Genomic DNA, 24,783 nt, shown 5'->3' with positions numbered 1-24,783 from the left:
ACATTAAGTAAACGAATGTTTCAATTTGGTATTGTGAACTGTGAAGCTTATGGGAATGGATAAGCATGGAAACTGTAGATAATGATTGGTCATCAGCATACACTGTGAAGACTCTGAACGAGGAAAGATGCACATCTCTAATTTCAGAGGAAGTACAATAACGTCTAACATCAGATTCCTCAAATGTCATTGTAGCTTCGGTGTGTCAACAAAATAACTGGGTTTATAGCTTGTATTGAAAGACAGAGCCCTGGCATTATGGTGTGGTCTCTTTGGAGTGCAAAATGAATGCCCGTAAGAGTGTTTTAAGACCAGATAGTGAGGTGGTGTATGTGAATTTGATCTTGGTGAACATCTGAATTAGAAGTGATTGTGGGCTCAATAAGGAACTGAAGATTACTGAACGATGTCATAATGCTACATATATTAGCAAGAATGTCTTGTTAGAAATGATATTGCAACAACTAAAGCATGAAGAAAAATGAACTTTCATAAAACAAAATGAAATGATTGAAACCACTACAGCAAGACAGTATGGGGACAGATTAAACTATCCTTCAATAAGTCACATGAACAGCCAAAGTTGTGCCCCATGGTTTCTTTGTGAGGAATCAATCGAATGTAAACCTCAGGCAAAGAGTTAAGCAGTCTGTGTTTGATCTTTTCTTTCCATGGTTTGGTGACTGGCTCATGACGTAGAGCAGAGGGATGTTTGTTGTGTACATTGTTGATCCCTTCTGTTTGCTGTTTAAACATGAATATATATTGTGTTCGACACTTAAGATAGCCCTCAGAGATGTGCACGTGTCCCAGTGCATTGCTCCAAATGACACACAAATAGAATGTGTGAGATTTCCCCACTCGTGCTGTGGTTAAGCTGCGGGAGTCAGAATGGATTAAAGCTCGGGCTATCTCACTGTGAGATAACTGTATGCCAAGGTCGTGGGTTCTTCCCCCATATGGGCCAACACTTTTCACTGAGTCTGTGTTTGAATTTCAGCTTAACTATGAACTGGAATCTCTTTATTATGTAGGCAGGGAAGGACATAAATGTGTGTGCCATCCCTTGGATAGACGTTGAAGCAAGTGTTTCATGTGCGAGCATCGAAGCTTTATTTCTGAAAAGGAAAAAGGAGTTACTGAACTCAGACATGCTGTGGAGTGGTATATATATATATATATATATATATATATATATATATATATATATATATATATATATATATATATATATATATATATATATTATATCCCTGTGTCGTAAGAGGCGACCAGGGTTGCGTCAGGAAGGGCATCCGGCGTAAAACATGTGCCAAATCACTATGCGGATCGGATGATCCGCTGTGGCGACCCTAACGGGAGCAGCCGAAAGAGGAAGAAGAAGATATATATATATATATATATATATATATATATATATATATATATATATATATATATATATATATAAAGATATATATATATATATATATATATATATATATATATATATATATAAGAAGATATATATATATATATATATATATATATATATATCTTCTTCTTCTCCTTTCGGCTGCTCCCGTTAGGGGTCACACAGCGGATCATCCGATCCGCATAGTGATTTGGCACATGTTTTACGCCGGATGCCCTTCCTGACGCAACCCTGGTCGCCTCTTACGACACAGGGATATAATATATATATATATATATATATATATATATATATATATATATATATATATATATATATATATATATATATATATATATATATATATATATCTTCTTCTTCCTCTTTCGGCTGCTCCCGTTAGGGGTCACCACAGCAGATCATCCATATGATCCGCATCGTGATTTGGCACATGTTTTATGCCGATGCCTTCCTGACGCAACCCTGGTCGCCTCTTCCGACACAGGGATATGGTACACCTATTTTAACTGGGGTATACAGCGGCCCAGTATACTGGTACTCATTTCGCTGACCTTGGAAGGATGACAGGCTGAGTCAACCCCCTGGTGTATTAATTCAGTGGCCCAACGGGGCTTGAACTCAGGACCTCTTGGATCCCAAGCCGCTGCCCTAACCACTGCGCCAACACCAGGCTCATATATATATATATATATATATATATATATATATATATATATATATGTATATATATATATATATATATATATATATGTATGTATATATATATATATATATATATATATATATACATACATATATATATATATATATATATATACATACATATATATATATATATATATATATATATATATATATATATATATATATGTGTGTGTGTTGATGTGATGTCAAGGAGAGGAGCCATAGGGGTAGGTCAATTTGATTAATCTTGGAAACACCATAGAGCTGATTTGTAGATTCTACATGGAAACATGGAAACACCATAGAGCTGATTCTCATTTGTAGAATAGAAATGCTGATCAAATTGTGAAACGAAAATTGTGAATGTAAAATATATTCTGAACGGGGTCCATTTGGGAGGGCTGGCTATCGCTGGCTTTATGAAAAAAATAATTAAATAGCGCTTTGTTCAGGACTTAAGAAATGTGATTTTTCATGATTATAAAATGATTAAAAGTGGGGAATTGCCTCGAATTGCTCAGCCCAGCATGCTGAGGTGTTTTGCTCTCAATGTTTTAATGCCAGCTTCTTTGCAACATAGATGTTAAAGAATTGCTCCTTCTCTGGACAATGTTCTTGTTTTGCAAGCAGCTGTTAGAACTGCAAAAAGATATTTATGAGTACTGAAACTGTCTATTCAATTCATATGCCCCCTGGCACCAAATGGTGTTCATTTTCCTTCAGTGGTCAGCCCTCCGCAAGGAGTTCCACATAGCTGCTTTAAACATTTTATTAAACCCAGCTATACACTCATTTTGGTGTTGAGCAGGTCAGGCGATTCATTAATGTATGTGTGATCCTCCGGATGGGCGTTAAACTAGGCATGCTATCTTCATTAGTTGATGGATGTTAAAGACAAATTCCTGTCCAACCAACTGCTGGGAAGGCAATGGCAAACCACACAGTGTAACCCTTTGATGGCACAGATGCTCAGTAACAAGTATCGGCTTTATCAGAGAAGGGTGTCAACTCAGGCATGCAAAATTCCTTTTTGACTCGGGCATGCATATAATGAATAAAATTATGTTAACTCAAATGAGAATTATGGGATTGCTGCAAAATTTGATGAATTAATAACTATCAGACATTACCAGTGCAAATACCTCTTATAACGATTGATATGTGAAGTAAGTACATAAAGTGGTGAAGAGAATTGGGTTAAAATAGTGATTTATGAATATGATTGGATAAATATGTTGTTGAAACTTGTCCATCCTTCGTAAATGTGAGACATCCAATAACCAGGCCAAAGACATGGAGCAAGCTATACACCTTACAAAATAAGAATGCTTTTGATGGGTGGGGCTGGTGCTCCTCGGCCCCACAGCTTTTGCATGTTTATCACAAGAAAATTCCAAAAGCTTGAAGCCAAGCTTTTGATGTGCAAGCTTGCAGCCAAGCCATGGTAAACTTGCCTGCGTGGGTGGCTGAAACCAAAAACATTTTTGTTGTCTTTATTTTTCATGTATTTTGTAATGTGGGGCTTTATTTGTCAGGTTAATTCAGGAATCAAGTTTAATTGTATGTCAATTTTGTTTTACTGTCATGCTGATAGACAATAAAGCTGTTTAAGAGAAATTGGAAAAATGTGCAAATGAACTTTACCCAAACTTTATGTCAATTTTGTTTTACTGTCATGCTGATAGAACATAAAGCTGTTTAAGAGAAATTGGAAAAATATGCAAATGAACTTTACCCAAACTTTTTGCCATGTAGATGTCTGCAAGTTGTTGCAGGCATGATTAAGAAATTAATTCAACAACATTAGCATTTGGTATTGTTTAAACTGTTTGGATAAATTTCGTATCTTTTAACAATGTTAAAGTTCTTGTTCCCAAATGATCTCAAATGAACGCCCTGCAACCAAAGTGGTCAGCAGCCAAAGTTGTCAAGTTTTGCAGCTCGACAACTCACACTGCTCGGATGTCAAGACCGAGTGGCATGGGGGAGTTTGCAGAGCTGAGAGTCTCGAGAAAGATTCCTGGGTGGCCGTCCTGTGACTACAATGATAGTTTAATTACTCCTGTTTAATTAATGTAGCAATGTGCAACCTTGCTTTGAATTGTTTTGGGAATCTATTTTGGAAATAACAACAACCTAGCAACAGCACACCAGTGTGCTTTGTCCTTTATTGTAGTGATGGACAAGTGATACTCCTGATAATGTTTGCATGTGTTATTCATCAGAAAAGTGATTTTCACACACCTATTTACCGGGTTGATTGTCAAATGCAAAAACATTGGGGAGAGTTGGTAACGAGTGGAGGTGGTGTTTGGTAACTGAGTTAATTACTTTCAGACTCAGCTAAACAAAAAATTATGGTATTTTCCATTACAATTCATTATGGTATTCAAACCTTCATGGTTCTTTCAGTTATTATTTTAGGCTTAATTATAGACTAGGATCCTTTGGTATTTGAGTTGTCCTGGGAGGGCTTCTCTTTGTGGTGATTTTGTTTAACTTGTCTAGTCAACAGATCAACTTTGTTTTGAAATTGTTTGAATTTGGATTTGTTATCAGTTGAAGGTTTATGAAATAATTTTTATACAGCCTCGTTTTATGCTTGATCGATTTTGGCAGCCCGTCAGTCATTCGACGTTCAGTTTAGTATCATGTTTTGTTTTTTAATTACAAATTGAGAAACCTTTATCATATAAGTCTTGTAATCTTAATTTAAATATATTATAAGCTACATTGGGTTCTTCAAGTGACAGAGTAATCTCCCAATTTGTTTTTTTCTAACTACTTCTTGAATGGATCAAAATTTGCAGAGTAATTAGAGTCCCCACCTTTAAATCCAGTAACTTGGAACATATGTAAATGATCGGTTTTATCACAGTGGGGTATGCCACTGGTTTTCGGTAACTTGTATTGATTGATTAATATATTACGAATCACTATAGCTATGGAACTCATGAAATGTGTTGATCTGTTATCCCAAACCCACCACTCGAGCACAGATTGGTCAATATTATATATTAGGAATCATAAGTTAACTGCAAGGGGAAAATCAATGCATTAGTAAAATCAGCATGGTATTTATATTAGGCATACTACAGAAATAGAAGAATGTCGACACCAAACAGCAATTATGAAATCAACTAATGGAAATAGGAATTGTACCATGTATTGTAATTTTATTGCTCTCACTGATCAGTAGCTGGTACTGGCCGAACCGTAATTTAAATAAACTACCTCCATATTTTGTGGAAAGACAAACAAAAAAGATAAACCAGAATTATGTCTAGTGCAGAAGGCATGAGAGAAATTAATGTTAAGTAGGTCAGAGTGTAAGAATTATATTATTGAAAATCGTGTAATGACACCACAAGCAGCATTAAAATAATACCCATTTTATTTGTTTTCTGATTAATTGGACAGGTGTGTGTTTTTTGATGAAGTAGTACTTCTTGTACATTTAATGACCTATTCCCCATTTCAAAATTTGCAATGAAGTAAGCGTGGTATTTCTAACACTGACTTGGCTTTATGACCATCTTTCCTCAGTATGAAAGTGCTAAGTTAGCTGGAAAAAAAAATTAAATGACAGCTGCTTTGGAACTGCTTGTGAAAGAAACTATGGATAGTTTAGCAGATATGAATGTTAAAATGATTTCATATGCAAATGGTAACTGTGCAAAATCGAATCACTTTGGATTTAGTACTTGCTCTGCGGGGGGAAGCCTGTCATCTTGTTAGGTTTGGATGTTGTGCTTATGTCTCAGACGAATTAGAATACACTGCAAATTAAAGAAGAAGCTAACTTTCATAATTATTATACAGATGTTAGAATATTTTTCTTGACTAAAAGGGATCTTTGGAGTATGGTGGACAAAATTATTGATTTTTGTTGGACATGGTATTTGTTATCATCGTACTTTTTTTCAATTGTGCGAGTACAACATTGCCCTCACTCAAGGCACCTTCACTGATTGCCTCATACTTTGAGAGGGAAATTACCCCCTATTTAATTGTACAAAATGAAGGGCTTTTCTTGAATTGTGCAAATTTGAACGCTGATATATACTGCCACCCTTTTCACATGCAAATTGAAAATGAGATTATTAGTTTTGAGTGTACATACAACTGAGATTTCTTTAGATTTTAGCATGTCGTTTTGGTGTTTTGGTAAAAAAAAAAGAAACAAAACGTATAATTTTGATACATCATGTAAACCAAGTTAGATGCTTCTATAAGAACCTCGGTCAGTCTTATTTAAATACATGGGCCCACGACGTTTTAGAAATTGAATTCTAATCATTGATTAACCTTGATTTTGTTGGTTTCGGAGTGTTGAGAGCAGTTGAATTATGCAGTACATGATTTTGTCTGATGAATCTTTGGAAGAACTTCCACCAAAAGATTGGATAATGGGGAGAACCCAGATTTGGGTGATTGGGCATTCAACACGTAATCATTACATGACCCCCTTCTTGAGGAGATAAGATGAGCCTGTAAAATAAAAAAAACCCACTGAAGAGAAGGCAAAGACTTAATGCTGTGAATGAATGCTGTGCAAGATTGCTGTGTGCATGGTGCCTGCCTGGGGGAATGACCCCAACCACACGCACAAAACCCTTGCTCTGCAGATACATTGTGAACTCACCATGGTTGCACAATGCACAAAGAAGGCCCTGAAAGTCCACATGGCTAGTCATCTGCAACGTGTGCCCAATGATGTGGGGGGCTCATGGAGCCATCACGGCTGCCTCCAACGTGCATAGCTCACTTTACCGAATCAACCTGATTGCACAAACTGCTGCTGTGAGGCCCCAAATTTGAATGGTGCTGGATTCCTGGGTCACATCTTGAGTCCTCTTCACGTCCTTCAACCCAGTGTAATCTGCAACCCAATGTCGGGCCCAAGCTCGTACCTGCCAGGATCTACTTTCTCTGCAGCTCAAGGAGTGTCAAAACTGTGTTTACAGTTAGGTAATGCTCTATCTACACCTTGAACTGCTTATCTTCTGGCCTCGGGTAGCACACCTTTACAATTTGTGACAGGTGCTGAAGAACAGGCCATAAACAAGGCAGAAACACGCTCATTAACCTATCTGGGGCATGATCAAGATGGCCGCTGTCCAGCATTCTTCTCCTATGAGCGCTCGCTGCCATTATTTTATGTGAACATGTGTAAGGGATATCTTTTGTCCTTTAGGAATGGGGTATGGTGACCACATGTAATATAATTATGTAAATTTGTCCTAATAGGACAAAAGAGGGGGGGGGGTGATGTGGACGAAAAAATAATTATATTCATGTATTCTCAATTATATTCACTTGCTGTTTTTAATTGAACACAGCATAAAATAAGATGTTACCTTGTATTGGAGTCAAATTGACAGTCAGTAAAATTTCCCTTTTCCAGACAGTCTTTTGACCTCCATAGAAATATAGATGAATTTCCAAGTAAAGTAGAACTGTATCTTACTAATTCTTATGTGCTTTTATCTCAGTGAAATAATTTAGCCAAGACTGGTATTTCCAATGTTTAAATGAAACTCCCCAGCTGCTGAAGAGAAGAACGCCTTTCTGGCATCTCATTGTCCAGCAGAAGGTAATCCACCCGGTCTCTGTGTTTTGTCCTAATTCTGTGATCACCCTCTCCTCAAGGCTGGACTGGTGTTCACACTACTTCATGCTTGTCAGCCATCCAATCCATTTACCCTTGCCAGATGTCTAGCCCTCCCCTGTCTTTTTCTGTCCAAAATAGTATAAAGAGGATTGCTGTGTGCATTTTGAGCAGAAACAGGATTGTGTTTGATATTGCTTGTGTTGTATTTCCTTCTTTCCCATGCACATGTTTGTTGTTATTTGTTGTTTGCTGTTAATAAATGGTCTCAGACTCCAACAGAGAATAACTGAATTTCTTGCACACTATGAAACACCAGCACAGTTTATAGCTGCATCAGGATTCAAACCAATGCTAGACAGCTTAGAGACAAGAAGGAAAGTGAAAAAGCTCGTCTATATTTAAACCTAAAAAAGACGAAAATCTTGTCAACTGAGAAGAAAATGTGTTCAGATTGGGTGATGATCATTTCTAAATAGTGTAAAGTTTCATCTTCCTGTGCTCTAAAATTGAAGTGAGTGTAGAATGTGAAAGATAAATTTATCGAAGCTTAACCTTTGGGAGAACAGCAACAGGATTGACAAAAATCTGGAAAGACAAGATGTGGCATCACAAACCAAAAAGAGGCTGATGAATGCTCTGGTATTTGTAAATGCAATGTATAGTTGCAAGTCATGGACAGTGAAAAAGAAAGAAAGGAAGAAGATTGACAGTTTTAAAAGGCAGTGTTGGAGACTAATGTTAAAAATTCTATGGACTGCAAGAACAGTAATCAAATCAGTACTTGAAGAAATTAGACCATAATGGACAGTGGCTTGCAAAAGGTTTCACCCCCCTCCCCCCACCCCCCACCAATAATGCCAGATTTAGATGAATTACAAATTATGTCGAAATTATTTTTTGAAATGAACTTATTTATTCATAATTGAAGAGATCAAATTAAACATTGTTGTAGTTGAAGTTGGTTACATGTCAGGAATACCTGAAAAAACATGTACAAATCAAAATTCACTGGATATAAAGTATTTAGCCCCTTTGGTCAGTACTTGGTGGAAAACCTTTTGCAGCAATGACTGCTACAAGTCTTTTGGGGTAGGTCTCTACCATATTTTTACAGTAAGATGGTGAAATATTTGCCCATTCTTCACATGAAAATTGCTCTAGGTCTGCCAAGTTTGATGGAGATCGGAGATAGACTGTAATCTTCAAGCATCACCATAAAAGTTAAATTGGGTTCAAGTCAAGACTTTCACTGGGCCACTTAACAACATTTTCTTCTTATTATGCCACTCTAGTTTGGCTTTAGCTTTGTGCTTCGGATCATTGTCCACCTTAAATGTGGATCACCTACCCAGTTTCAGATTCATGGCTGACTCAAACAGGTTTTCATCAAGGATTCTCCTGTACTTTACACCTTCCATTGTCCCTTCTGTCCTGACAAGCTTGCAAGTCCCTGCTGATGAAAGCAGCTCCATAACATGATGCTGCCACTACCATGCTTGACAGTAGGTATGGTGTTGACTGTGTGATGTGCAGTGTTTGGCTGGTGCTAGACATAACACTTTGAATTTAGTCGAAAATGTTCAATTTTTGTCTTGTCTGACCGCAATACTTTTCTCCACATGTCTGCAGTATCACTAAAATGCTTTTTCGCAAACTCCATATGAGCTTCTACATTCCTATTTTTCAGTAATTGATTTTTTTCCTTGCCACTTAGCGATAGAGGCCAGCTTTGTGAAGGGAATGGGATATTGTTGATTGATGAACACTGCCCTCCATTTTGGACATAGAATGTTGCAGATTTTTCAGTCATTGTTTGTTTTACAGTGACATCCCAAACTAGTTTCCTGCATGCCCAGCTGCTGAGTTTGGATGGGCAACCTAATCTGGGTGGAGTCTGTGTGGTATGCTACGTCCTCCACTTCTTGTTGGTGGATTTCATCGTATTCAAAGGGATATAATGAGTTACTTTGAATTCTTCTTATAACCCTCTCCTGAATGGTGCTTCTCCACTACTTTATGTCTTACTTCTTTGGAAAGCTTTTTGGTCTTCATGTTTGCCTTGTTCGTTGACCAAGTGAGTTGCACCTTAAACCTCTTGAGATTAAATGGGGAGCTTAATTTTTAAGTTAAACCACTGATTACATACAGGTGAAGCCTATTGTTTTGTGACATTTCAAAGAAATAATTTGCTCCTGTAGTGATTAGGGTTAATTAGGCAAAAGGTTAAAATACTTTGACAACTGAGAATCATCTGATTTTCTCTGTTAAACTAACTTATTCATATTTTATCTGCATTTTTTTTACTCTTCAACTTTACTCTTTTGGAGTAGTTTCTGAAGATTTTATATATTAATTTTGATTTGAAAGCATCATTAAAGAAGCTCATGTGGCATCAAAATGTGAAACCTTTGGAGGGTGTGAATTCTTTTGCAGGTCACTGTACATGAGAAACACTGATGCTAAAACAGAAACTATTATACTTTGGGCACATCAGGCATGCAGAAAAAGAAAGTCTTTCACTTTTTATGAAAAATATCATCCAGTTCTTTAACTAAATAGTGGGTTGTAGAAAAAGAGAACCAAAGTGTTGAATATCCTTAGGTTGCCAAAGAAGGTAACCCATTTTCGTCAGACAAAGTTTTTTTTATTGTTGATTATTACTCTCTAGAATATGTTTGATGATGTCCAGGTGGGTGTGGACTTCTCTGCTTTGGAAAAAAATGAGAAAAGTCAGAAAATCCAAGATGGGCACAATAGAATCAAGAAAAATCAAATTATATTCATATCTTTGCAACTATAAAAGGTATAAACTTGATTAAAATGTTTTTCTGACACGTCACTGTTATTTCTGATGTCACTGTTATTGCCGCAGAAGGTATTGGAATCTGATGTCACTGTTATTTATTTGAAAAAAAAAACAATTAAAAAGCTTTTAATGGAAGATGTGTTTCATGCAATGAAGATTATTGAGAAAAGTGATTGATAAAGAATGAAGTTGAGGCCAAAGGAAGTACAGGCAGATTGAGTTAATGATTTTTTGTAGAGTGAACATTTTAATTTTTTTCTTTAAATGAGGAGGGGGAAGAGGATGAAGTTGAGAAAAATGAAAGGACAATACTTGAGAGAAATGAAGGGGAATGAGGCATTCGGCATCAGAGCAGACAGAATTTTCCAACCAACTACTTTAACTGAGGTCTGGGTAGATTGGCGAGAGAAACAGAGACACAGATTTGACAAGAAAACACAAGGTATGGCTTAATATTATCGATGAAAGCTCAAACAGCAACACAGGGAAGATAATATAACAGAAATACATTACAAATCTTGTCCGGCAAACTTCGCTTTGATGAACTGGAAGGAGCAACTGCTAGATCTGACGTTGAACATGCACAGACTCAGAACCAGAAATGAGTAGCTCAAATATTCCTGTTATTTCATGTTAGTCTCTTAGTCTTAGTCGGACTCTCTTCGTCGGTTGTCTTCAACTTCCATATTCCTATTGAATTTTCCTGCCCTTCGTGCCGACCTGTGACATCTCCATTCTTGATAAAATAATTGCCTGTCCATCATATGCTGATGTCCCTCTGGCAAACTGTATGTTTCATAGATTGGAACCCAGAATAAACAGACAACTTGGTGATACATTGCTCTGAGAGGCAAACTTGTTTACTCATTCAATCATCACTGTTCACTCCTTCCATTGATGCTCAAGAGCAGCAGCTCTGCATACCAACTTCATCAGTGCTGCAGTCCCTTTTGCCTCTGTCATCTCCACTGCTGATTTACTCATTGGTATGACCTGGGTCCTACCTTTTGTCGGACAGTCTATCAATCATGAATTACCACCTCGACGAAAGGGCAAGTAATCCTTCATTCAGATTCAAGTATTGCCTTCATTGATTAGATATTTTCTCCAACAATCCATAGTATCTACTGTTTTCGCCTGTCAGTGAAACATCACATAGCATGTACAAATTGAGGCACTCAGAGGGGAAAAAATCATTGATCAAGCTGGTCTCTGGCATCAATGGTATAGTCCAACGATGTTTCAACCTACTCTCCAGTGTTTATTCACTCTCAGTTGCAAATGAGACCTTCTATCCACAACTTTTTAAAATGACTTCTGCTTCAAGTATGAATCATTGGTTACCATTCCTACTTACAATTTGGTGAAAAAAAAACTGTCCAATCTGGTTCTGCAACAATGGATTTAATACCCTGTGGTTTACAATGACTAAAAACTTTTAGTTTCTACATAGTAATATTCATACAAAGCATAACACAGAGAAGGCAACAAGTATGTAAATAACAGGCAGAAAACAATCATGAAGCAAATTCTTAAAAACTAAATATATTCTTCAATGTATGACAGATAAAATCAACAAATAAAATCACTCATAATATCCACCCAGCTCGTAAGTTCCCAGAAGGTTTGCGAATGGTGAGGTCTGGCTCACCAAACCCCAATATTTGCTACTGCTGTGACCTTGTGGCTGGAGGTTACTTTAACTTTCTCAATGACTGCAGTGTTCAGTTCTCTGAGACTGTGTGATACCCTCTTCATTTTTTTTTACTTGTGAAAATCGAAGATTTTTCAAGTATATTTATTGGTCTTGTGTGTTATTCTGTCTGTCTGCTTGTTTGTTATTTGGCAAAAAAATATTTTTTTTGAAAAGTACTGTATGATGATTGCTTCCGTTTGTCTGTCCGCTCACTTTTAATCACCTACAGGTGACAATTTTAAACCGATCTTCATGAAGCTTCACCAAATGTTTGAATTCGTGGTTTGACAAAACCATATTAATTTTGAAGTCAAAAGTTCAAAAGGTCAACAACTTTTTCAAATTTCTAAAATCTTCAATTTTCATCCGATTGACTTCAAATTTGAAGAGGATTTGCATATTAGGTAATTGAATGCAACCACAAACTATGTTTGAGGTCATCGTAGGCCAATAGCTCAACAGATTTGGTGAGATTTTTAAATTCCTTACTTTTCATCTGATTGACTTGAAATTTGAAGAGCATTTGCATATCAGGTCTCTGAAATGAAGTACGAATTATTTTTGACATCAGCACAGGCCAAAAGGCCAATTTGGGCCAAATTTTCTAAAATCCTCCATTTTCATCTGATTGACATGAAATTTGAAAACCATTTAAACATCATGTGACTAATTTCAAGCATCAATCACTTTTGAGATCTACATAGAACAAAAGCTTAACTAACATAACTAACATGACCAATGGTCAGCAACTTAGGTGACATTTCTATAATCCTCAATTTTCATCCAATTGACTTGAAATTTGAAGCCAATTTATATTTTTGGTCACTGAATTCAACCAGCCAATTATTTTGGAGGTCAAATTTATTTTATGGATTTCCCAAGTATCATTTCGCAAGTATATTAGGGATGCATGACATCTTTCTTGTTTTGTTTATTTATCATCCTTAATGCAAGATATCTTGTGTCTACTGAAACGATAAATGTATTTTACAAGCTAGGTGCAATCATTATCAGTTGAGGTATGAATATAAGGCATTTAAGCATCTCTACAATTAGCTCAGTTGTTGTTCTCGAGGTCTGAAATAAGGAGGGGATGCAATTCCCATAGTACATTCCAAGATGAGCATAAAAAAAGAAAAATCTAGTGCTCACCTGCCAAGATGAAAAGTTATTTAAAATGGCACAAGTTCCATTTGCAAAAGGACCATGACCAGGTAAACATGATCGTAGATCTTGCAGTGCATATGCAATGGCATAAACGGCCATGTAAGTGTTGTAAGCAAAATCAAGATGAGAAACTTCGATCAGTGGCGTATTGGTTTGTTCCAAATATTCAGAACCTGTACAGGGCTTTCCTTGTTTTCCTTTGTAAATCAGATAGCAATCAAAAGTATATTCCCAGAAGTTCAAAAGAAACACATCCAGTGAGCCATCAGGGATTGTAGGAAGCTGCATGGTGATAAATAATGACATGATGTGCTATAAGGTTGTATTTTAATGACATCAATCCAAACATGTTTTCATGTTTCTTTTATGTTCATTGTAATGCACATATTTATTTCACCTTTTGTGTGGACTTTGAATCCCAGTGGCAAAACAAATTTCCCAAGGCTTTTTTGGAATCCTGTGATTCGCTGCTCCTTTGCATTAGGTTCCATGAACAACCATTTTTTGGTGATTTGTGTTTCCTATTCTGATGGAAAATACTGATCCCTGTCATGACTTCAGCATTTCTCAACTTTGACATGAAAGATTTCTCAAAGCTTCTGTTTTCTTTTGTGTTGAAGATTGCTTCAGCAACATTTAATGATGTATTACCTCGTACATCCTTGTAAACACCTTGTCGGTAATCTTGTGGTCGAAGACTGATGAAAAACTCATAAAGACCTGGCACAAATCCCCTTTTTTGTTCGAATCCTATAGATCCATCAAATATGCGTGCATACTGAGGAACTCTCATGGCGGGAGTACTCATCCATCCAATTAATGTCGTCTCCGTGTTGTTTTGTGATAAAAGTAATTCAGCCAGTGAAAATAAGTTTTTACTGTGAGCGATCACAAATATGATGCGGGCCTTCGATTCAGCAATTATTTTACCTTGAAAACAAACGTTGAAAAACAAAAAAAGTGCACAATATTAATTAATTTCCTGAGGAGCACAAACTAATTGGACATCTTTTCTGCAAACATATTATCACATTCGCTTTTCCTCATGAAATACCTGATTACATTCATCCAACATTTTTTTTTCTTCCTTTTCTCTGTAATTGCTGCGACTGATTAAGGACATGGAACTTAGAGCACATTGTGAACTAAAGCATATATTTAGGAATAAGAAGTCTCATCCCCCCAAAAAAATTGTCTCAGATGAAAGCTACTTTTCTATTTATTACCCTCACCAGAGGATGTGGTCTTGCATTTGGGTCCATTTGTTTATTACTTGCAAAATCGAACATTTGCAAGTAGTCTGACTCTGCAATTCATGGGGGATACGTTTCTGGAAAATGCCGCGAATGTCGAATTGTTTATATGGGGAAAAGGGGGGATAAGTTCCCGTCAGTTCATGATTCATAAGGGAGAAATCAAAAATCTTGTGAAAAACTGCGAATACTCCTGCAAAAACTGCAAAACTGCAAAAAACAAAACAACAAAAAAACAAAACTGCGAATGTGCGAAGTACAGGGCCACAAATGGAGAATTGTGTCGCATTTTATTAACTGCGAATATGGAGATTCTATGAATAGCAGGGTCCGACAGTATATTGGTTGGTCCACTTTGTTATTGTGTTTGTTTGTCTGCCTGTCTATCTGTCTGTCAGTCGCCAACAGGTCACTATTCTAAACCTATCGTCATGAAACTTTACCAAGTTGTAGAGGTAGTTACAACTGAAAACCTATTGATTTTGAGGTGAAAGGTCATGTTGAGGTCAAATTTCTAAAATCGTCTTTTTTCATCCAATTGACTTGAAAGTAGAAGAGTATTTGCATATTGGGTCACTGATTTAAGAAAGCAACCATTTTTGAGATCAAAAGGTCAAAGGTCAAACATCTAAAATCATCAAATTTCATCTGAAAAAATCATCAATTTTAATCTTCATGAAATGCACAATTTAATGTATCCATGGCAACTTTTTTGGAGCGGTGGATTTTGTAAGTATCGAACGAAGCATGACGTTTATCTTTTTTGTTTGTCCGCACAAAAAAGAGTGTTTTTCTCTGCATCCACTTGTTGGATTCATACGGAATTTTCACCACAGGAGTGACCAGTCATGTGTCATGTTTAAAGATAATTATGACATCATAGGTCACATGGTGTGGCAGCCATGTTGGAAAAAAAGAAAAATATTTGGACCTCAACAGGGCTGGATTTATGTGTTGCGGGGCCCTCTCAGTGCCACAGCCATTTTTACTTCATATATGCTTATAAAAGTATATTATCTGATAAACGTATAAAAGCTTATCTGATAAACATGATATATAAAAGTATAGCCTGGTGTTGGCGCAGTGGTTAGGGCAGCGGCTTGGGATCCAAAAGGTCCTGAGTTCAAGCCCCGTTGGGCCACTGAATTAATACTCCAGGGGGTTGACTCAGCCTGTCATCCTTCCGAGGTCGGCGAAATGAGTACCAGTATACTGGGCCGGTGTATACCCTGGTTAAAATAGGTGTACCATATCCCTGTGTCGTAAGAGGCGACCAGGGTTGTGTCAGGAAGGGCATCGGACGTAAAACATGTGCCAAATCACTATGCGGATCATACGGATGATCCGCTGTGGCGACCCCTAACGGGAGCAGCCGAAAGAAGAAGAAGAAGAAGAAGAAGAAGATGCTTATAAAAGTATTCATATATAAACGCACCAACCCAGGCTGGGCAAAAGAAAAAAAACCACGGTTTATGTGTAAAAACATGCATTTCAGAAACTACTAGTAACAAAAGTTTATATACAAGAAACACCACTATGGATGAAAACAACAGAACAGAGAAAATAATCGCAAAACCAAAACGTGATGGTATCATCTCAAATCTCAATGTAGAAAGTTTTTTTTGTCGTTTTTGCAGATATGATTGTATTATTGCACATTTTGGGGTAATTGCTGCAATATATTTGCGAGATGTTAAAAACCTACTATACAGAATCTTTTTGCTTCTTCCTGGCTTTGATTCGCGCAAAGTCCTCGATTGTTTCACGTGTGCTTACTCTCCTGAATAGTTTGTGTTCAGCACTCAGTATGGCCAGCGATGCCAAACGATCTTGGCCAATCGTACTACGCAGATAATTATTGATCCTTTTCAATTTTGAGAATGATCGTTCTCCCGTACAGTTCGTGACAAACATTTTTTTTTTTTTGTATACCTTGGTCGAGGCTTGTATCAGAGCTAACACACAATTCACAGCAAGGAGGCATGAGACAAGAGGGGCGGGAGTGGAAGGGACAAAACAGTGGGGAACAGACACATTAGGTGAACTGTGGAAGGGAGAGGGATGGGGATGGGACGGGGAACATGGCGAAGAGAAGATGGACATTTCAGGGACTTTCAGGAAGGAAAGTAGAGGAATTGAAGGAAGTGGGCTTGGGTGGATTATCGGGGGTAGAAAAGATCGAGGATTTGGATGGGGGAAAATAAGAGGTGGTGGTGAACAGCTGTTTTGAAAGCCTGGAGGGAAGAATGGGAAAGAATAGAGTGAGGAAGTTTATTCCAAAGGCGGGAAAAAAAGAGGAATGAAAGAGTGAAGATGAGCAGTGATTCGAGATTTTGGTAGTTTTACCAGAAGGGGGTTGTTGGCGAACCTTGACCGCCCTGTGGAAATGTGGTGGGGACAAATTGCAGAGAGAGCAGGGGGCGCAAGGCTGGAGAGGAGTCGGTAGAAGACAGAAAGACCACCGACTAACCTGCGGTGATTGAGTGAGAGGCCCAAAGACTCAGCTTCATTGCGGGAGATGCCGATGATCTTAAATGCCCTGGTTTCGACAGCGTGAAGCCGAGAAAGGTGGGAGGCAGGAGCACCAGCCCAGAGGGGAGAGCAGTACTCCATCAGGCTACGGACAAAAGCTTTGTAAGTAGTCAGGAGCTCAAGAGGGCCGAGGAAGGACTTTGCACGACAGAGGATTCCCAGTCGGCAACTGGCTTTTGAGGCGAGGTTGGAAAACATTGACAGGAATACCCGCAAAGCTATCTCCACGTTGGCGAACGCTGCCACCATATCGTAGTTGTGGATTGTGGAAAACATAGTTGTTTCAGACAATTTTTCCGAGTCTTCTGTCTGCATCGTCTTGAGAAATGCCTGGAAATGTACAATTTCCGAAGCCAGAGAAGGTTCCAGGTCGTTCAGGTAACTCTTGACCAGGTCTGCAGCGGAGTCGCGGAGCTTATCCGTCTGCATGGTTGTTATTTCTGAAAAGAATGAGAAATGTTGACGGAGTGTTCCATAGGCTTTGAGGCAATCTCCTCGTGATGTTGTTAGCTGATCAATGATGGGTATGTAGGATGTGGTCCTGAATCTTTCTCTGGGCAGTAACTGGGTGTCATCGGCGCTGTCTACTTCATCATGATGTCGCTTCCTCCTTCGAACACGTCGCCGATCGTCTTCGTACTCGCTGTGACCACATTTATCAATAGAAATATGTTCAAAGTCATCGAACCTTTCCCGTAGGTCCTGTATGAATTCTGTCAGCGATTCGAGTAGTTTCATTGCCATGTTCAAATCGATCCCTGGCTTCTGTAACTGCTGACTTATCGCGTTGAACCTCTTTAGAATTTCCTGCCATGTTACTAGCAGAATCACCGTCTCAAGTTTTTCCAATTCCTTCAGAATAGCAGATGCCTCATTTTTGGCCTCTGCGTTTAGATGTTCATCCATTGCAAGATCGTCAAGTACCATGATATTTTGCTGGAATCGACTGGCCAGTGCTTCTACAGCATCTGCACTGGCCGACCACCGTGTATCTGACAAGCACTTGACGACTGGCATGTGTCTCAGTGCATCACGATGTTTGCGCCAACGATAGGTTGACTTCACGAGATAAACATACAGCCATTCAACGATACCAGAGTCACAGCAGCCGTGAAGCACTGAGCAGCACACATCCGATGAGGTTGAGAGAATGAGCCGTGCAAGGAACAAACTTGGCGAATTCACAACGACTTTTTAGGTGCGCCTGGATGCCGCGGTATTTTCCAGACATGTTGCTGGCATTGTCGTATGATTGCCCACGACAGTCAGAGATCAGAATTTTGTTCATTTGGAGAAAATCAAGAAAATCAAGAAAATACATTTCCAACCTGGCCTCCAAAGCCAATCGCCCACTGGGCATTCTCCGTCATCCAAAGTCCTTCCTCAACACACCTGAGCTCCTGACCACATACAAAGCTTTTGGCCACAGCCTGATGGATTACTGCTCTCCCCTCTGGGTTGGTGCTCCTGCCTCTCACCTTTCTCGGCTTCTCACGGTGGAAACCAGGGCATTTAGGATCACTGGTATCTCCCACAGTGAGGCCGAGTCGTTGGGCCTCTCACTCTCTCACCACAGGCAGGTCAGTGGTCTTTCTGTCTTCTATCATCTCCTCTCCAGTGTCCCCCCCTGCTCTGTATGCGATATTCCCCCACCCCAATATTTCCGCAAGGCGCTCAAGGTCGGCCAGCAACGCTCTTCTGGTAAAACTACCAAAATCTAGAATCACTGCTCACCTTCATTCTTTCATTCCTCGTTTTTCCCACAATTAGAATAAACTCCCATGCTCTCTTCAATCCCATTCTTCCCTCCAGGTCTTTAAAACTACTGTTCACCACCACCTCTTATCTTTCCCCATCCAAAACCACAATCTTTTCTACCCCCTTTAATCCAACCCAAACCTACCCCCTTCAAATTCCCTGCCTTCCTTCCTGAAAGTTCCCTGTCGTGTAAGGTCCTCAAAGTCCCTGTGATGTCCATTTTGTAAACCCTGTGTTCCCTGCCAGATTCCTCTCTCTCTTCTTCAGATCTCCTAATGTCTCTGTTCCCAACTGTTTTGGCCTTCCCTCTCCTGCCCCCCTTGTTGTGTGTTAGCTCTCATACGAGCCTCGACAGTGTATTCAAGAAATTTTTTTGATGATGTCATTGGTCAAGTGGTTTAGAAGCCATATTGTGTTGAAAATAGAAACCTTCAAAAATCCACCTCTCCAGAATGGCTTACCAGATCGATCTGAAACTCGGCACACATGATTTAGTATCCTTGGTGAATATCGGGTGTAAATTGTAACTTCATAGGTCACATGGTCTGGCAGCTATGATTTTTCTTGAAGAATAAACCTTTAAAAATCTTCTTCTCCAGAACGGCTTGACAGACTGAGGGGAAACTTCACCACATGTTCCGCAAGCCTTGGGGATACCAGGGTGTTCACAAATAATTAATAAATAACATGGTCTGCCAGCCATATTGGATTAAACAAAAATCTTATCCAAACCATTTCTCTTGAACTGCTGCATCAATCAATGTGAAACATCAAAATTATAATGTAGAAATGATGGAAAATGTGTTTTAAATATTAACCTGATTGAATGCATGGTTTGGCAGCCAGAATGATTTAATATTTTGAAACTGGTTATTTTTTATTTTATTTTTGAATAAGGCTCACTTTAATGCACCTGGATGGGCTTGGGGGTAGAGGAGTCACAGCTGAAACCCAAATCCTATTGCTCATGATGACTTCATCTTTGCTTTTTGTTTGTTTGGGTTCCTTCTGATGACTCCAATGAAGTGCCATAAATATTTGGTCTTCCATTTGATTTGAATTTAGTTTATTTTAATCCTGTTCTGAATTCAATTGAATCATAATAAACGTCATGGGTCAGTGTCATGGTCAGGTGTCCGATTAAAGTGGGGTTGCATAAAAGCGAGACGTCTTTGTACCCAGTCATTACTGCCAGCAGTTATAAACTGACAATTTTTGTTATGTCTTTTATTTATGATGTAACACTCCAGTACATGCACACCATACAAAACTACACAAACATCACACAAAACAAGTCCTGGAGAGGTTCGGCAATCTCTGATTGCTCATTCTAGTTTTATTGTTTTCCAGATAAAGATGTTATGAGACGTACACCTTTCAATCAATCTCAAAGCAGTTGAAATTGGAATCTCTGCATCAAGAACTAGAACTTTAGAATTTGAGATGGCATATCCAAACAACTCAATGCCATTTCTTTGTTACTTCAAGATGCATAAAAAGTACCCCCAAAATAGATTTTGAGGAAATATGTGAAACCATCGTTTTGTAGCTGTCTACAATTTGGTGGAAGAAATAATCCAGTAAAAAGGTTATACTGTATGTAATTTATTCATTTGCTTATCATTTTCTTGAAAGGCCAATTGATCATGTTATACAAACAAGAGTACATGGAACATGTTACCCCACACAAAGGTCTGGTAGATAGTTCAATTAAAATAAAATGATCTTAATGATTATTGGAAAAAATTCTGGAGGTTTACTGCTATTGGAGTAGTCTTAAACATCACAATTTTACACCACCATATTTAACATGTCAAAGTACTGCAAAACTGTCAGTTATTAGAAGTGACAAGAAGGGGATTTGTATTCTATAGTGTTCAAATATATAATGCAATTGAAATAAAATAAAGATTTTAAAGGTTGGATTAAAAAAAAATGCGATACTTTACCATCATTTTACTATTGTTGATGCAGTTTTATTGCACCATGCTATCGATTATATCACATTAGTTCTTCATGCATATTGTTTGTGTCCACCCTGACATCCTAAAAAAAACCAGGAAGTTTGCTATTTGGAATGATTTTCAATTTTGCTTGACTGCCAGCCAGGCAGACAGAGTAATAAAAATTATCTCACTCCTCTCTTCGCAATTGCGATTAGGACAAATTCAGACACAAAATAATGTAAAACAGCAGGTTTGTTTTCCATTTCATGTTCCAATTTGTGCTCAAAATATAATATTCAATGCAAATTAAGTTGTTCCTCAATCATAAACTGACGTTTCTTGCCAGACGGACAGACATGAACCAATTGCTTAACCCCGCCTATTGTTTCACGTGCGTGTGGTAATGAGTTTTATTCTTCCATTTGGTAAACATTCTGAAATATCTGCATCGCGAGGAACAAAATATTTCTCACCAACTGTTTGAAGGTTTTTAATGCCAAGTTCTTCTTGCCAAAGTTCACCAAAAGCAATACATATTCCATTGTGTGGTCCTTCCTTAAGGAACTGAATCAAGTCACTTCTGCCAAATTCATCATCCACAGCCAGCACACCAACATATACCCAACCAAAGTATCGCACCAGCTGAATCATGGCTGTTACAAAATAAACATCACTTGGACAAGTATGAAGAAAGTATGGAAACCTCTTTTTATCACTGAGACACGAGCAGGCTCCACTATAACTAACCTGGAATTATATGTGAGAATGTGACAGTAATGAAATAGTGATGTTTGTATGAATATAACAAGCATGGTTTGCAGGAAATAAAATTGGCATTCAACTGTTTTAAAACAAGAAACTTTTACTTATGGAACTTTTGCTAAATGAGCTAAAGATAAACATATTTGTGTTCATATTTAGCTCATAAAGGAAGAGTTCTAAACACATACATGTGCGCACATACATACATGGCTCCTCCACAAATCTTAAATAAAAAATGTTGATAGAGAGAGAAAGGGGAAGAACAAGGTAACTGAAAACACATTTACTTCCATTAACTTAAGCATGACTATCCAGCAAGATAAATTCTTAAAGTTAAATATGACTTTTGAAAAGTGGAGGCGATAGAAGAGAAAAAAAATCATTATCTGAGCAGTCACATCCTGACAATTTATTTTTGGCTTGTTATAAAATAAACATGTTTTCATGTTTATGTATAAAACATGTAACATGAAACATGTATAAAAAAAATAAATAAATAAATAAGCCTGGTGTTGGCACAGTGGTTAGGGCAGTGGCTTGGGACCCAAAAGGTCCTGAGTTTTAAGCCCCGTTGGGACACTGAATTAATATATATGTATATATATATATATATATATATATATATATATATATATATATATATATATATATATATATATATATATACATATACATATACATATACATATATATACATATACATATACATATACATATATATATATATATATATATACATATATACTGTATACATATATAAACCAAGTCGAAAACACCAGGGAGTTGACTTAGCCTGCCATCCTTCCGAGCTCGGCGAAATGAGTACCAGTTGTACTGAGCCCAGTGTATGCCCCGGTTAGAATAGGTGTACCATATCCCTGTGTGTCATAAGAGGCGACAAGGGTTGCGTCAGGAAGGGCATCCGGCGTAAAAACCTATGCCAAATCATTATGCGGACAACAAAACGAATTTCCATACCGGATCGGTCGAGGCACGGGTTACCAACGACCGGTACCGGTGGTCAGCAGGGTACCAGTGGAAATTGTGCTACTGCTGGGCGGAGGAGAAGGAGACGGGGAAGGCGAGTCCGGAGGCAGTGGGAGAGGGGGAAGGGTAGAAGTGTGGAGGTGAGAGTTGGAACTCTGAATGTTGGGACGATGACTGGCAAAGGGTGAGAGTTGGCTGATATGATGGAGAGAAGAAAGGTGGACATACTCTGTGTACAAGAGACCAAGTGGATGGCGAGTAAGGCTTCGAGCATTGGAGGTGGTTTCAAACTGTTCTCCCATGGTGTGGATGGGAGGAGAAATGGTGTCGGGGTAATCCTGAAGGAAGATTATGTCAAAAGGGTATTGGAGGCGAGGAGAGTGTCTGACCGAGTGATGAGTGTGAAGTTAGAAATTGAAGGGGTGATGATGAATGTCATCAGTGCATATGCCCCACATATGGGGTGTGAGATGGAGTATAAAGAAGATTTCTGGAGTGAGTTAGATGAAGTGGTGGAGAGTGTATCCAAGGATGAAAGAGTGGTGATTGGAGCAGATTTCAATGGGCATGTTGGGGAAGGGAATAAAGAGGATGAGGAGGTGATGCGTAGGTACGGTCTCAACAAGAGAAATGTGGAAGGGCAAATGGTGGTAGAGTTTGCAAAAAGAATGGAAATGGCAGTGGTAAATACGTATTTCAAGAAGAAGGAGGAACACAGGGTGACCTACAAGAGTGGAGGAAAGTGCACACAGTTGGATTACATCTTAAGCAGGAGACATTAGTGACTGTAAGGTGGTGGCAGGGGAGAGTGTAGCTCGACAGCATCGATTGGTGGTCTGTAGGATGACTTTAGAGGTGAGGTTGAGGAAGAGAGTGAGGGCTGAACCAAGGACCAGATTGTAGAAGCTGAAGGAGGAAGACTGTTTCGTGAAATTTAGGGGGGAGGTGAGACAGGCGTTGGATGGTGGTAAAGATGGGTGGGATGATTGGGCAACGACAGCAGAAGTTGTGAGGGAGATAGCTAGGAAGGTACTTAGTGTGACATCTGGACAGAGGAAGGAAGATAAGGAGCCTTGGTGGTGGAATGAGGAAGTACAGGAAAGTATAAGGAAGAAGGGGTTGGCGAAAAAGAAGTGGGATAGTCAGGGAGATGAAGAAAGTAGGCAGGAGTACAAGGAGCGGCGGCAAAAGGCAAAAAGAGCGGTGGGAAAGCCCAAGGAAAAGGCATATGACGAGCTGTATGAGAAGATGGATACAAAAGAACAGGAAAAGGATTTATACCGATTGGCAAGACAGAGGGACCGAGCTGGGAAGGATGTGCTGCAGGTTAGGGTGATAAAGGACGCAAATGGGAATGTGCTGACGAGCGAGGAGAGTGTGTTGAGAAGGTGGATGGAGTATTTGAGAAGCTGATGAATAAAGAAAATGAGAGAGAGAAGGTTGGAAGAGGTGGAGATAGTGAATCTGGAAGTGGGGTGGATCAGTAAGCAGGAAGTGAGGAATGCTATGAAGAAGATGAAAAGTGGAAAGGCGGTTGGCCCAGATGGTATACCAGTGGAGGCATGGAAGTGCTTAGGAGAGATGGCAGTGGGATTGTTAACCAGATTGTTTAATAAAGTCTTGGAAAGTGACAGGATGCCGGAGGAGTGGAGATTAAGTGTACTGGTTCCAATTTTCAAGAATAAGGGTGATGTGCAGAGCTGTGGAAATTACAGAGGGATAAAGTTGTTAAGCCACACCATGAAGTTGTGTGAAAGAGTAGTGGAAGCTAGGTTGAGAGGAGAGGTGACAATCTGTGAGCAGCAATATGGGTTTATGCCAGGAAAGAGCACCACTGATGCGATGTTTGCTTTGAGAATGTTGATGGAGAAGTATAGGGAAGGCCAGAAGGTGTTACATTGTTTGTTTGTGGATTTAGAGAAAGCTTATGATAGGGTGCCAAGAGAGGAGTTGTGGCATTGTCTGATGAAGTCGGGAGTGGTGGAGAAGTATGTGAGGATCGTGCAGGATATGTATGAGGACAGTGTGACAGCGGTGAGGTGTGCGGTAGGAATGACGGACCGGTTTCAGTTAAAAGTGGGATTGCACCAAGGATCGACTCTGAGCCCTTTCCTGTTTGCAATGGTGATGGACAGGTTGACGGACGAGATCAGACTGGAGTCCC

General features: G+C 38.8%; 1 protein-coding gene across 1 annotated transcript in view; it reads right to left on the bottom strand.

Annotated features, from left to right (window-relative positions):
* The window catches only part of LOC147035271 (extracellular calcium-sensing receptor-like), a 62,412-nt gene extending 40,778 nt beyond the window's left edge, over nt 1-21,634 (bottom strand). The window contains exons 1-3 of the mRNA XM_085896298.1: nt 21,344-21,634; nt 13,779-14,311; nt 13,367-13,663 (exon numbers count right to left, since the gene is read on the bottom strand). Coding sequence (XP_085752424.1) covers nt 13,367-13,663; nt 13,779-14,311; nt 21,344-21,521 — 1,008 coding nt within the window. The 5' untranslated portion in view covers nt 21,522-21,634. The remainder of the gene's footprint in view (nt 1-13,366; nt 13,664-13,778; nt 14,312-21,343) is intronic.
* Nucleotides 21,635-24,783: the final 3,149 nt, after the last annotated feature.

Source organism: Eptatretus burgeri, chromosome 1 (genome assembly GCF_056783735.1).
Source record: "Eptatretus burgeri isolate ZD-2024b chromosome 1, Ebu_testis_v1, whole genome shotgun sequence".
NCBI classification, from domain to species: domain Eukaryota; kingdom Metazoa; phylum Chordata; class Myxini; order Myxiniformes; family Myxinidae; genus Eptatretus; species Eptatretus burgeri.
The sequence above is the reverse complement of the archived record's forward strand: the minus strand, read 5'-3'. Positions and strand labels throughout refer to the sequence as shown.